This window comes from Dipodomys ordii, unplaced genomic scaffold (assembly GCF_000151885.1).
Source record: "Dipodomys ordii isolate 6190 unplaced genomic scaffold, Dord_2.0 Scaffold30, whole genome shotgun sequence".
In the NCBI taxonomy this organism is placed as follows: Eukaryota; Metazoa; Chordata; class Mammalia; order Rodentia; family Heteromyidae; genus Dipodomys; species Dipodomys ordii.
In genome coordinates this window covers 8426515-8440626 of record NW_012267246.1, presented here as the reverse complement: position 1 = coordinate 8440626, position 14112 = coordinate 8426515, and the positions used below count along the sequence as shown (strand labels likewise).

General features: G+C 41.8%; 1 protein-coding gene across 1 annotated transcript in view; it reads left to right on the top strand.

The window, feature by feature from the left end:
* The window catches only part of Golim4 (golgi integral membrane protein 4), a 73387-nt gene extending 65931 nt beyond the window's left edge, over positions 1-7456 (top strand). Inside the window, exons 14-16 of the mRNA XM_013016253.1 lie at positions 171-239; positions 5193-5273; positions 5827-7456. Coding sequence (XP_012871707.1) covers positions 171-239; positions 5193-5273; positions 5827-5970 — 294 coding nt within the window. The 3' untranslated portion in view covers positions 5971-7456. The remainder of the gene's footprint in view (positions 1-170; positions 240-5192; positions 5274-5826) is intronic.
* Positions 7457-14112: the final 6656 nt, after the last annotated feature.

Here is a 14112-nt window from a genome sequence, read left to right as displayed (position 1 = left end):
GAGGAGATTTGCTGTACTTGCAGACTGGGATGCCGTGCTCTGTGTGAGAAACTCTTGTTGTGATTTCAGGTGTACTTTTGAAGGTGGTATGCCCATCCACTGTCCCTGATCACTGTAAGGAAAGCATCTCAAACTCACAGTCATGTGACCTTTCCTTTTTGCTCCAACAGATGGCTGGGAATCCAGACCAGCAGGAGGACAATGTCGATGAACAGTACCAGGAAGAAGGAGAAGAGGAGGTAGGAAGCCTGAGCGCAGGAGACCCCATCCTCACTTTCAGTCATCCTGCCAACCTCAGACATGCTCAGGCAGACTCCGACAGCCTCCCTTGGAAGTGGTCAGAAGGGTGTGAGTGGATAGGAGAGGTGGCTTGAAGAGGGAGTGGACCATGGCAGTGGAGACATTTGGTTAGAAGATAGCCAGCATAGGGTAACAAAATCCCTCTCTGGGTCTCACCAGACACTTCAAATCCAGAAGATATTCCACCTTCCAGGAGTGGTGGGTTGAGATCTCTGACCTTTAGAAGAACATTCTCTTGGACCAGGTGTGGTGGGTTAAAACTGTAACACCAGCTATTTGGCAGGAAGAGATCAGCCTAGGCCTCCCAAAAAGCAGTCAGATCCTGTCCCCAAGACAGTTCCATGCCTGGAATTCCAGCTAGGTTAGAGATGGAGGTGTTAGGATCATCATCTGAGGCCAGCCGGGGGAAAAAAAGCAGAAGACTGAGAAATAAAAGCCTAAAGGGCTGGAGGTATGTCTTAAGTGATGGAATAAGTAATGAGTAATGAGGCTCCAAGTTCAACCCTCACTGCCACCAAAACAAAACTACTGTTGCATGTTACTTTTCCCATAAACATTGGGCATCTCAATTCATTTCAACAATGATAGCAATGTTAGTAGGAGTGTAGCTTAGTGGTAGAGCAGTTCCCTGGCATGTGAAAGGCTCTGAGTTCAGTTGCCAGCATGACAAAGAAAAAGATAAGGGAAGAATACCAAAGGAGCTCAGTTGAATAAATTGCCTTCAGGCTACATCCCGTAATAGTTCATTGTGGTCTACATTCCAGGGTAGACTTGTGTCATATTGTGGTTACTTGGGTTTCTCTGGGGACCGTGTATGTGCATGTGTGTGCGTGCACACACACGTAAGCACACACACACACACACACACACACACACGTGTCCCATAGTCCCTGACAGGAGGTGAGCAGATAGGTATGGATAGAAATGGACCAGAAAGCCTCACTTGGACCTAGCATGCTCAGCTCCCATCATGGGGACCGGTTGTCTCATTCTTACTGCTTTTGTTAGCTTTTTGGAGCTAGTGCTAAAAGGTGCCATTTATGTCTGGGAAGCGGAGGATGCTGCTCTATCTACCCCAGTGTCCTCCTGGTGCTGGATCTTTGTATCTGCTCTCTTCCCATCCTGCTGTCCATCTCCTTGTGCTGTCTTACCATCTTACCAGAATGACGCCATTACAGAAAGCGGCAGCCTGGAATATTAAGACATCTGGCAAGAAAAAGATACTCATCTGGGCATCTCTTGTAACAGGATGTCTAGACAAATATTCTTTTACTTCCCTGTGTCAGATTCTGGGGAAGTCTTTGATGGATGAAGGGAGAAAAGGTTCAACCTTGGCTTTGTTTTAAAAATTGAAGAGGGGCCATATGAAAGTTTAATCAGTATTTACTAATTCCTTTTTTTCTTTTCCAGTACATTCAGTTAAGATAGAGGAGAGAAATGCTGAGGTTGAAGAGGGAAAGAGAATAGGGACAGGGAGGAGGACAGGCAAGAGGGGAGAGAAGGAGCAGGAGGCAGAGCGTGGTTGCATCCTAAATTCCCCACCCTGCCTACTCCTCCCTCTTCAGAGCTGCTGAACTGCCAGTGATCTCTTGCTATAGCCGGCCCCAACCCTAGATCCCAATTATCTGGTACTTGCTGTCTGTCTACCCACAACCATGTGTGTGTCTCCACGTTCTAACCTTCACTCATGTAGAATCCAGGTTGTCAGCCCAACCTGCAGAACTGTTGCAGGTGAACCTTCTGTGGGGAAAGAGGGGGAGGTGGGGCGGGGTGGGGAAGCCCAGCAAGCCTTTTTGCTTTCTTCCCCCAGTAACTTTTCTTTCTGTCCCCCGAATATATACTGTTTAAGCTGGGTTGTCTTTTGCTGACCTTTCCTAAGCTAATAAGTTTCGATATCTTTCCACCGCTTGGAAAAGACATACTTTGTGTGTGTGTGTGTGTGTGTCATAGATAAAGAGGGTGAACATTGTGGCAACACTTGGAAAGCCATGAAGTGGGGTGTCACTGTACCCACTTAACTCCAAGTGTCACAGCAGACTTACAGACTTCTACCCAAGGGTGAATTACCTCTCCCTTCTTTTTACCTTGGCTATAGTCATAGTTGTACCATTATGGCCTACCCACGTTGCTTATATTCTAGACATTTTATCTACTTTTGAGCAAACTACACATATCATAAACAACTGCTGCCCTCAGTGCAGTGTAAATCAGAAAAGATAAAGTATTGGTGAAGTTTTGGAAAATACTGTATTCTGATTGAAAAATCTGCATTCTTTAATTTCTTCATCCCTTTCCTCCCCTCTTGCCTCTTCTCCCACCTGTTTTTCTATCCTTAATCCCTTTCGGAGCTCAGAATTTCTCTCCTCTACCTTAACTAACTGAATCTGAACACCTGGGAGAGGATGCTGCCAGGTTATTTACTCACCTTCTGAGACCACACAGCCTCATTGGGAGATTCTGATTGGCCAAAACCATCCTGCTAATCATTGTTCAGCGAGTGGGAGTGGCCATCCTTGTAGCCAACACTGCCAGCCACCACCCATGCGTGACCCCTTACGTAACATCTTCCACATGTAAAACAAGAACGTGTCTGTGTGTGGCCGGCTCTCCAGAGCCCATTTCAGATCCAGTGATCACTCTTACATTGTTTTGACCGTTGACTAAACTTAGCATGTAGGCTTCGTTTCCCAAAAATGCCTACAGCTTTAGATTTCCACAGGGAGAAATGAGGACTGTGAAGGAAGAGTGTTGGAATGTCTCCAGCTGTGCAAGAGATTGTCAGAGGCTGCTAGGGATGACATGAGTGGTGTGGCTGTATCATCCAACATTTTGGCTCTGGGCTATTAATTTAAGCATATTTTAAAGATCAATTAGAAACACCCTATCATTTTATTCTTTTTCTAAGACTACTTTTAAGATGTCTTTGAATTACTTTTGTCCCAAACATGAAGGATATATTACTAAAACAAATATGTCCGTATGGCCAGAAAGCTACCGAATATTCATTTGTGGATTCTCTCTTAAACAAACAAGTCATCTAAACCATATGGTTGCCAACTAAGATGACTGTGGCAACTGGTAAACCAGCTAAGTTGTTGATGACAGATTGCAAGGGTGGAGAGGAAGTTTCTCCACTGGGTGATTCTTGTGAGAATCAGGAACTCTTCACCCAGCATCTGTTATTACTCAAGGATGTGGTTTCAACCTTGGTTCCATCTCTTCTTGCAGAGTTTGTGAAAGATACAAGTCCCTGGACCTTGCTTTACCCATGGGGCTTCTGTGTGGTGGAGCCTGGGATTCTGAGTTCTTCTCAATCCCCTACTCCTCATCTCTAGCCAGTGCTAGTGTTTCCAGAAGTCAGGTGCAGGTAGCTTTTGGGGACTGCAAACCTCTCAGACTTGACATGCAGAAGGTTGAGTGTCAAAACTTTCCCACAAAAGCCTTACAAGGACCCTGACTGTCAAACCCCAATCACACTGAGGACTAAAAATCATTGATGTTTATCCAATTCCTGTTTTATTTGAGGCCTAAGAAACTTGACCTTCAGAGAGGTTAGCAACAGTTGTCAAAGTCCCACACCTTTCTATTCATTATGAGTCATAATTAGAGCTCATCCAATTCATTAAAAAATATCATTATTAAGTAGACAGACTTACAGTCATTAAGGGAGATTTCTTTAGAAATGGGGCCAGAAAGAGTATGATGAAACTAGAACGTTATCTGTTTTCGTGACTTTTAATTAGAATAATTAACCTTGCATTGGTTCAAGTGCCAGTCCACAGTGGATGGTGTCCCGGGGTGAGCAGAGGTCAGGAATTTACCCTGGAGACCTTGGCTGTCACAGAGCAACCACAATCAGGGAAACAGACAGGAAACACCATCAGCATCACCTTGGAAAATACCCTCGGCTTTCAACCTGAACTGGAATTCACTCATACTTTTAACTTCCATTTATAAAAAATGCGAGGGCTAGAGGGCTTTGAACCCTCACAGAACTGAGCCTAGAGCACGGAGCTCCCTACAGGAAAAGTTGATGATAGTGTGGAGGGAAAAAGAGCGTTGGCGGGGGTGGGGGGGTGGGGGGGGAGGGAAGGGAGCACAGGTGCACAATAACACAGTGTTTGTTTAGACCCACCGTATTAAGACTACCCTGAGTTCAGCAGATAGCATGGCCCTGATCGTCCATCCGGCATGGTAACAGATAGGCATTGGGCATTGCTTCTGGAAATGCACGTGTGTACGGAGGGTCACATGGTAGGCTGTCTAGAATTTTAAGAATAATTCGGTTAAAAAAAAATAGCAGTGTCCTAGATGAGAAAACTTCTGAATGTTGGTGATGGCTTTGAGACATGCTGAGTCATTTTGTATTGATATGTGCTTGAGAGGGACAAGTTAAACAGTGGAGTACTGGGTGTGTGTGTGTGGCACACTCCTATAATCCAGGCCTCAAGAAGCAGAGGCAGGAAGAGCAGGAGTTTGAAGGCATGTCAGACCATCCCCAGACAAATGAAAGATCAAATGACCTTAATCCTTACCGGAGAGAGATACTGCCTAGCAAAGGTTTTGGCTTTAAAAATTGTTTTTGTTAACTTTATTTTTGTATTGAAAGTACAAAGGGGTTTCAAATACAGCGCATCTGGATTGGTGTCACCCATTCCAGCATTCTCCCCTCTCCATCTCTCCCAACGCCACCCTTCAGTGTTTTCTTTAATAGGTCTATCAGCTGTTCCTTTATACTTAGTGGACAAGCCCAATGCAGCCTTTCAATCTTTCTTTCACATTTATTTTCAGTTCATTAGTGCTACCCTGAATGGCCCTTTTGTGAATCCAGACAGGCTGGTGCAGGTGTTTCAACGTCCAGAGCATGACCCAGGATCTGTGGTCTGTTTTAGGTTCAGGAAGATTTGACTGAAGAGAAGAAGCGGGAACTGGAGCACAATGCTGAGGAGACTTACGGTGAAAATGATGAGAACGTAAGCTGAGTCTTTTCATTGAGTGCTTGTGGGGAGGAGAGGATGTGTGCTGTACACACAGCGTTAAGTACACAGCATGGGGCTAGCCACCTTCCGCCTTTCCCTCCCCTTTCAAGGTGATCGTGAATTGAACAAACCCAGCTGGAATTAGAAGTTCTGACAACCTTCAGAGTAGAGAGGTTATTGCTCTGCTGCCTGTAGGATCATTTTTCTTAACTTAAAAGGATAACTCTGCCTCCTTCCTTAGAATTGTTTTGTGGGGGTATTGGGGCTTGAACTCAGGTCTTCGGCTCAAGGCTGGCACTCTACTACCTGATCCATGGCTCCACATCTGGCTTTTTTGCTGCTTTATTAGAGATAAGAGTCTCATGCAGTTTTCTGTCCTGGCTGGCTTTGAATCTTGATCCTCAGGTCTGAGCCTCCAGGGCAGCTAGGAATACAAGGGGTGAGTCACTGGCAGTAGCCACGGGCACCTGACACACAGAATTACTCATCACTAACTGTACATCCTGTCCCCTCGTTTTTTGTTATTTTTCTTTTTTGCAACTGTAAGGTTGATGAGAAACATAACGAAAGAGAAGAACAAGAAGTTCGGGCACACAGCCGCCTCCGAGGTAGAGAGGAACACTACGAGGAGGAGGAAGAGGAGGAAGAAGATGGGGCTGCTGAGAAATCCCACCGCAGAGCCGAAATGTAGCAGAGCCCAATTCCCCAACAAGGCTCAGCCAACACAACGTTTTCTCAAGCCGCTCTAAAATCAGTCTGCCTACCGAACTCTTAGGATATTTAATTGCAGAGATAATTACGGATTTAGACTTTTGTAACTTTTGTATTAGAAATGCTCATACATTTTTATGGATATATTTTGGTAACTTAGATTAGGATGTCTTTTATATTCAAATCAAACATGAGCAAGAAATGCCAGAAAGCAAGTCTTGGCCTCTGTATATCTCATTTAACTTGGATTTAGCTTTCTGTTTCTAGTTCTTTGCCTTTGATAACATACAGGATATTTTAAAAGCAGGAATACTTGCAACGTGACTTTCAACTAAGGAGAATGAATAACTCACTAACTGGTGCTCTTCCAACATCCCAGTATACTGTTCTGATAGAATTTTCACTGGCCCATGAGCTTCTCGAACGAGACCTTGCTATTGGGAAGCCATTTTTCATGCAGGTTAGAGATCATTTTTTTCAGATATCTCGGGTCAGTTAGAAATGTGTTGGGATTACTTTAAAAAAAAAATCACCATTGTTCTTCTTGAGAGGAATCGAATTTAGAAGCAGGATAATACCGAATCTTAATTCGTGACCTAATCTGGCGTGTGCACTGTTCAAAAATGTGTGACACATCAGCATATTCAACTTTCTGAAGAGCTGATGAATCACTCAAAAATTGATGTAGTGTGTGTATGGGATTTTCTGTGAGCATCCACTCCCAATACGTTTCTTTTTCTGAAGTCACTCATCCACACTTGGCTCCCTGTACTAATAGATGTTTCTCCTTTCGTCTCTGTGCTTCTGAATATAATACCGTTGATCACAATTATGTAAAGGGAGTCATCACTAAACTGCACATTGTAATGATTATTTTACACAGCTATCTAGCAAACTATGTACACAGTGATATGACAGACGTTTTTGGCTTTTCTGTTTTGTGGGAATATTTTGTCTGCCCTTTGCCTATATATGTAACATTTTTAATGACTATGTCTTAAAAACAAGAAAAATCAATACAGCCAAACATTTCTTCTGAAAGAGACCTATTTCAGTTGCAAGCCTAACTATTTTTAAATATGTAGAACTAGGTTATATAATTCATAGACGTATGGTTTTTAAATAGTACTTTGAAAATAATAAAAAAATTATTTTCTACCATTATCGTATGACTATAATTTTATTTTTTTTAATAACTACACTCATGTATGGTTTTGATTAGCCCAGTTGAGCTATTGTGTATGTATGCCTGGAAATGGTATGTTCAAATGTATTTTGGATTTCTAATAATCATAAATCTTACCTTTATGTATAAAAATCCCTTGTGTAATGTAAAGTGTATAATATTGTACATAATACTCAGAATACAATTATTTTGGTAAATTAGTTTGTATTTTTAATGTCTCAGTTGTAGTATTTAATTATTTGAAACTTGGTAATGGTCAATAAAGCTCTACAAAAACAAATGGTAAATCTTTAAAATTTTGCAGTCTGTTATTATTAGTTTCGGGTATAACATTGTAGGATGGAACAAACAGAACATAGCCTCATAAAAAGAAACAAAAGGCCAAAGCAGAGAGGAGAGTTGTGGTGCTTTCTCTTCTTATATCTTGCCATATCTTTTGCCAGCAAAGTTTAATTCAGAGGTTGGCTCATGAAGCAACCATTTTCCATTTTTATTTGACCTAGATGGACATAAATTTTTGTCATTTGCTACCTGAAGATTCATGAATAATACCCAGATACTGTTTAATCTCTTTAGATCATGTATGGCACACAGTTGCACTGTAGTGTGTTTACAACATCACCTTTCTCAGAAATGTCATTCAGCTCTCATGAGCTTGCCTCTCCCTTGCCTCAGTGCTTGCCTTGGGTCCCTGTTATGGCAGCTGCTCCGGGGAGCAGGCCATGCCTGGGTCTTGGATAATTGCAACTTCTTACAACAAATGAATGGTAGAGCTGAGAATTCTTAACAGGCGAATCTGATTCAACTATGAGTTGCCTGGGTCATTGTTCAACATCACATTATAAATTTCATAAACTAAGAAGGTGCATGTTAAATTGTGCAGCAACAAATCTTAAAGAGTGTCCAAAAAGAAAAAAAGACAGTATTAATGTGACAAAGGGAAAACTTTTTAGTTATTGCCCCCAAATATAGTAACTTTAAGTAAATTACATGTCATTTTTTTTAACCTATCATTTTTCCTCTTGGAACTGCCATTGAGGCCCAGAAAATCAGAAGTAAAACATTAGGTATTATTGTACTAAGGTTAAGAATTCTTGTCTATCCTTATTTATTATTTCTACTCCAAAGATTGACATAATATAATGACCATTCAGTATATCTTGCAGTAGTTCAAAGCCTCAAGGACTCATTTTAAATTTTCTCAACTCATGCTGAAGAGAAAGCTGCCAGATAACAGCACATAAAGGAACACAGCCCAGCCATGTTGTAATAACAGATTTTCATAACCAAGGCTATAGTGGGACCACAGACTATAGTCACTTGATCTCTATAGTCCAAAGCTTGTGATTACAATTATTTCCACAGAAAATACAGGAGTTTGAGGTCTTCAGGTATTCAGGCTTTCTATTTGTGTTATAATTCCTTCCATTTTTTAGCTGGCAAGTCCTGGACCTCACCTCAGCTGTTGTATTTGTACGCCATTTTTAAGTAATTGGAAATGAAATATTTTTGTCCTTTACATCTTGGCTGACCTTGTACTCCCCATTCCCCATAGGCTACTAATGGAGCTTGAAATTAAATGTCATTTCTGTTTATCTGTTAACACACTTCTGTTTATTAACACGTACCTAACATTTTCCAGAAAGAACATGTATGTCTTTTATAGAACAGGTTTATTAGAAGCCATGGGCTAAAACACAATGAGATGGCATCTTTTGATCAGGTGTGCTCTTTCTTCTTTTTAAGATTTAAAGTATGAGTACCAATTATAAGGGGTACCTATTCATTCATGACAGTAAAATTTATATATCAGCTTATGAGAGGATTTTTAGATTAATTAATTAATTTTGCCTGCCCTGGGGCTTGAACCCAGGACCTGGGTGCTGTCCCTGAGCTTCTTTTGCTCAAGGCTAGTGCTCTATCCCTTTGAGTGACAGCGCCACTTCCAGCTTTTTCTGTGTAGTTTATTGGAGATAAGAGTCTCATGGCTTTTCCTGCCCAGGCTGGCTTCACAAACTGACATGCTTAGATCTCAGAGTCTTGAGTAGCTAGGATCACAAGCCAAGCATGAGCCACTGTCTCCTGGATAAGAGGTTTATGGTTTGTTTGTTTTTTGTTGTTGTTGTTGTTTTTTAGGTACTTGGTTTCTGTTAAGTTTCTGTATCCTAGTGGACTGACACTTAAACTGAAAGCAATCAAAACACTTTTGTCATTTACCCTAGCTGGATATTTTTTTGTGATCATACGAAAACTAGTTTACAGTATCTTTGTTGGTCTACCCTTCAAGAGGTGAAATCTAGGTAGCTCTCCTCCCTTTGTGTGTAGATTTAGTTCATGTATTGGCTTTGAAACAAATAGAATTTAATCAAGGAACCATGTGAGATTCAGGTGACAAATTGTAAAAAATAATTGAACTTCCTCCATACTGTCTTTCTTGGATCATTTACTCTTGAGTGAGCTAGGTGCCGTGTCACAAAATTCTCCAAACAGGTGATAATGAGACTTCCATCCTCTCAGTAAGAAACTGAGGCCTCCTTCCAGCAACCAAATCAAAACTTGAAGCCTCCAACCAGCAGCTACATGAGCGAGGAGTGAACATGGAGCAGATTTTCCAAGCCCCAGTCAAGTAATGGGATCACAACATCCTGAAAACCCCCTGAGCCAGAACCACGCAGGTCATTCATCCTAGGTTATTCCTGGCCTGCACAAAGCATGAGACAATAAATGTTTCCTCACGTAGGTTCTGGAGTAATAGAGTACACAGTAACAGATGACTCATACATCTTCTGAGCAGACTTAAACTCAAAAGGGGAGGGGACAAAGGTAAAGATGGGATAGCAGTGCGGTGGACCTGGGCATGGAGCCAGCTATTCTAGCCAGGCCTTGATGTGGCTATCGAGAGATGATGGAATTCAACCTAATGGATTGGATAAACGTAAGCCGACTTATTTGTTTTACATTATGACATGACTTTTGGCAGACATTAGTAGTATCTCAACCTTAGCTAGCTATCTGATGAGCTTGTAAAATAGTGATGCCTGTATCCTACTCTTAAAAATGAGTTGGCCATTAAGGGCATGTCTTCCTTCTTCTTGGTCCTCAGTCATGACAGATGGGCTGCATTCCACTAGACCTGTTCAGCTACCATCTCTAGGTGCTTCGCAAACCCTGTTTATCCAAGAGCTTTTCTTCTTACACAGGCTACATATTTGCTTTGGACTGTTTGGTTCTGTGGCTGATGAGTGTATTAAGAATGGATGGACTTTGGACAGATGCCAGCGGTTCAGGAAGTGGCGCTGTAGCTCAAGTGGTAGAGAGCTCACCTTGACCTGAAATGCTTAGGGACAGCGCCCTGGTCCAGAGTTCAAGCCCTACAACTGACAAAAAAAAAAAAGTTCCTCATTTCCTTTGGGGCTGGGAAGGTGGCTCAGTGGTAGAGCGCTTGCTTTGCCAGCGGTTCATGCCTGACATCCTCACTATTCACTGGGGACCAAGATTCTGAGGATCAAGGTTTGAAGTCAACCAGGGCAGAAACGTCTGTGAGATTCTTTTAACCATGAAAATGCTAGAAGTGGAGGTGTGGCTCATGTGATAGAGCACCAGCCTTGAACAAAAAAGCCAAGCAAGAGCAGAAGACCCTGAGTTCAAGCCCAGTACTGACACAAACACACACACACACACAAACAACAATTTTTAAAGGTAAAATGGGTACCATTCCTGCCCCAACATCTCTGTACAAGATGGTAAACTAAATGAAAGCCTGCAACTCCTCAATGCAAATCCTTTCAGGTAATTAAAAATAGACATCTATAGTCTTTAGAAGGCTCATTGATGTCACAGTATCTGCCCTAAAAGGCATGTCAGGAGGCATGAGAATTTACTGTAATACCCTAGGAACAGAGTTTTGCAAAATGTCTCATCCAATGCAATGATTGCATCTTCCCTTCTGTCCTGCAGAGGATGCTGGGATTGCCAGGTCCTCCTACCTCCCACTGAGAGGGTAGAGATGCCTGTATAACACTTCCTCCAGAGTTCCCCAACGAAAACAATCCCTTAATATTCACTGTGTCCAAGTAGATAGTGTTGGATTGAGGTGAAGATCGGGAAAGCTGGAAGCACTGGCTCCGATGAAATCCCTGCAGCCATCCTGGCTGTGTATTAGAGGTGTGAAGGATTCTAGTTTGGGTCTGGAGTGACCTCTGAAGACATTACATCACAAGTTAGAGGCTTCAGGAAGACCAAGGTCCTTTAAGACGAAGAAGTCAGGTGAAAGACTTCCTTTAAAGGAGATGCTGGGAACTCAGCCCCATCCTATCTCTCTTGGCTTCCCATTCATCGCCATGATGTTTGTACCATGTAGCCACAGGTCCAAAGTAGTTCAAAAATCAACCAGAGCAGGAAAGTTCATGGGACTCTTATCTCCATTTAACCACTAAAAAGCTGAAATTGGAGCTGTGACTCACATGATAGAGTGCTAGCCTTGAGCAAGGACAGCACCCAGGTCCTGAATTCAAGGCACTGGACCTGTACCAAAAAAAAAAAAAGAAGAAAGAAAAATTGGTTTTGATCAGCCATACCTCAAGTGTATGTCCATTTATTAGGACATCATAGTGTTAACTTCCTAAGTAAGTTTCCATCTGTCCATGCATACCCACTCACTTTTATATGAGGACATCAACATTAGTTTTTTTTTAATCCATATACATGAATTGTACAAGTTGAGTTTCATTTTATATATGTATGTAAAGTATCCTTATCAATTTTGTCTTCTCTATCAGTCTCTCCCACCCCTCCCCTCCTCTGAAAATAATTTCAACAGCTTCCATTGTTCTAAATTACAAATGTGGAAATAGAGACACGGTTCTTACCCAGATTCTCACTGGGGAATTTCAGAATACTACAGTTGGGAATTGTGCGAGTCAATAGTTGTACTAATCTCTGTTCTTAGATACAGAAGCTCATAAAGCAATCAATTGCTTTGCCTCAAAACAATGTTTCGCAAGCCTGCAAGCTGGCTTTTATAGAGTCACCCAGAATCCCCAAAGAGAGCCTGTGGGCTGTTTAATTAGCATCATTTCTGAGTAGGAAAAACAAATATGCCATGATACTATAGGAATATGATTACATGTATAAAGGAAACAAAGTTTTGAGAATGATTCCCCTGGCCTTTGTGTTTTATTCCAGTTTCATGGCAGTGTTGATCAGGGTATTGTGTCAGAATCATGGTGAGCAACTCACAAAGTTACTCGTCTATCTATTCCTGGTAGAAACCAGCATCTACGCCTGTCTCTGTGGCAAGCTGTGGAGATGGACAGCAGCACTGTGGACTAGCTTCCCACAACTAAACAACCGCCCTTGGCTCTCAGTGCCTTCCTTTGCTCAAGGAATAATCAGACCAACCTTCAGGTAGGGGTTGAGGTTCACTGAATCTTTTTTTAACCCATTCACCTCCCAAGCTTCTCCTCTCTGCCTCCACATTTAGTCTCATAGTGCATGAAGGTACATGTGGAAACTTGGAATTACTTCTTAGCTTAGAGACTCAAAATGAAAGCTGGAGTTTTCATCTTTCTCCCTTGGAAAATGTTCTGTAATAGCTGGCCCACATCAGATCTTCAAATATGGGAACTATTTAAAGAACTTAAAGGCAGGATAAATGGTTGAATCCCTAGTGATTTGAAACAGTCTGTCGAGTGAGGAAAAAAACATTAAGTTGTTGTTCTGGCCAAAGCAGAACAGTAAGCCAAGATGACTCTGTGTCATCCACATTCTTAGTTTAAAATAACCAGGCAAGTTTATCTTTAATGGATTTGTCTTGTGGGAAACTAATGGCATATTAGGGAAAACATAATAACCATCTGAGCTTAAAAAAAAGATGGTGCAATTATTCTCTATTAATTGTGGCTTCGATGGTCCCATGACCATCATTCAATCCAGGATGACCCAGAAAAAAATCTAGACCTAGAAAACAGAGCAGCTCATTCAGATTCTGCATCATGGCTCTTCATAAAATGGTTGAGGTATGAGGCAATATCCTCCACAGGCATATAAATAAATCATGTGAGGAGGGAGGGCACCCATGGTTCATGTCTGTAATTCTAGCAACTCAGGAGGATGACGTATGGAGAATCATAGTTTGAGGTGAGGCCAGCCCAGGCAGAAAAGTTTGCTAGACTTCATTTCCAAAATAACAGGCAAAAAGCCAGGGTGGAGGCATGACTCAAGTGGTAAGAGAACCAGCTTAGTAAGTCTGAAGTCTTGAATTCAGACTCCAGTACTGCAAAAAAGAAAAAGAAAAAGAAAAAACAGAGGTGTAGTGAATAACACCAAATAAAAATCACCAGGCAAAAGCAGCAGCTACTTCATTCAGCCTCTTGTTCTTATTATTGCCAGGAAAGGGGCAACTGCCTTGCAGCAACCATTCTTACTGTTGAGTTACAGTGTGGGCAGCAACCTAAACTCACAAATGTGCTCTTAAGCCAAGTGTCTCCTTGAGCCATTACTCAAACACTTCTTATTAACCTAGAGGAAAAAAACAACAACTGTGATGTTCATACTTTCAAGGTCAGTGTTTAAGTTCAAACAGTTTCCTAACGGACAACTCAGCGATGGGTTTCATGTTACCAAAACAAATGATGAAGCTGCTATCTTCTATGAAGGTAGCTGAAAGGAACAATGGCTGGTGAACAAGAGGGAAACTGGGTTGGGGTACAGCGGGTGATGACATGCATTTAGAAGAGGAAGGATGTTCGTGCTTTACTTCAAAACAGCAGGTTGAATTCACATGCAGGGCAGTGGAGGTAATTACACAGTGAAATACTGGCTTCACACTTAAGAAATGTATTTGTATGATAGTACACACACACACACACACACACACACACACACACACACTACAGTTTTCCTTTCAAATAATACTAGTTAGTTAAAAGGCAGCCA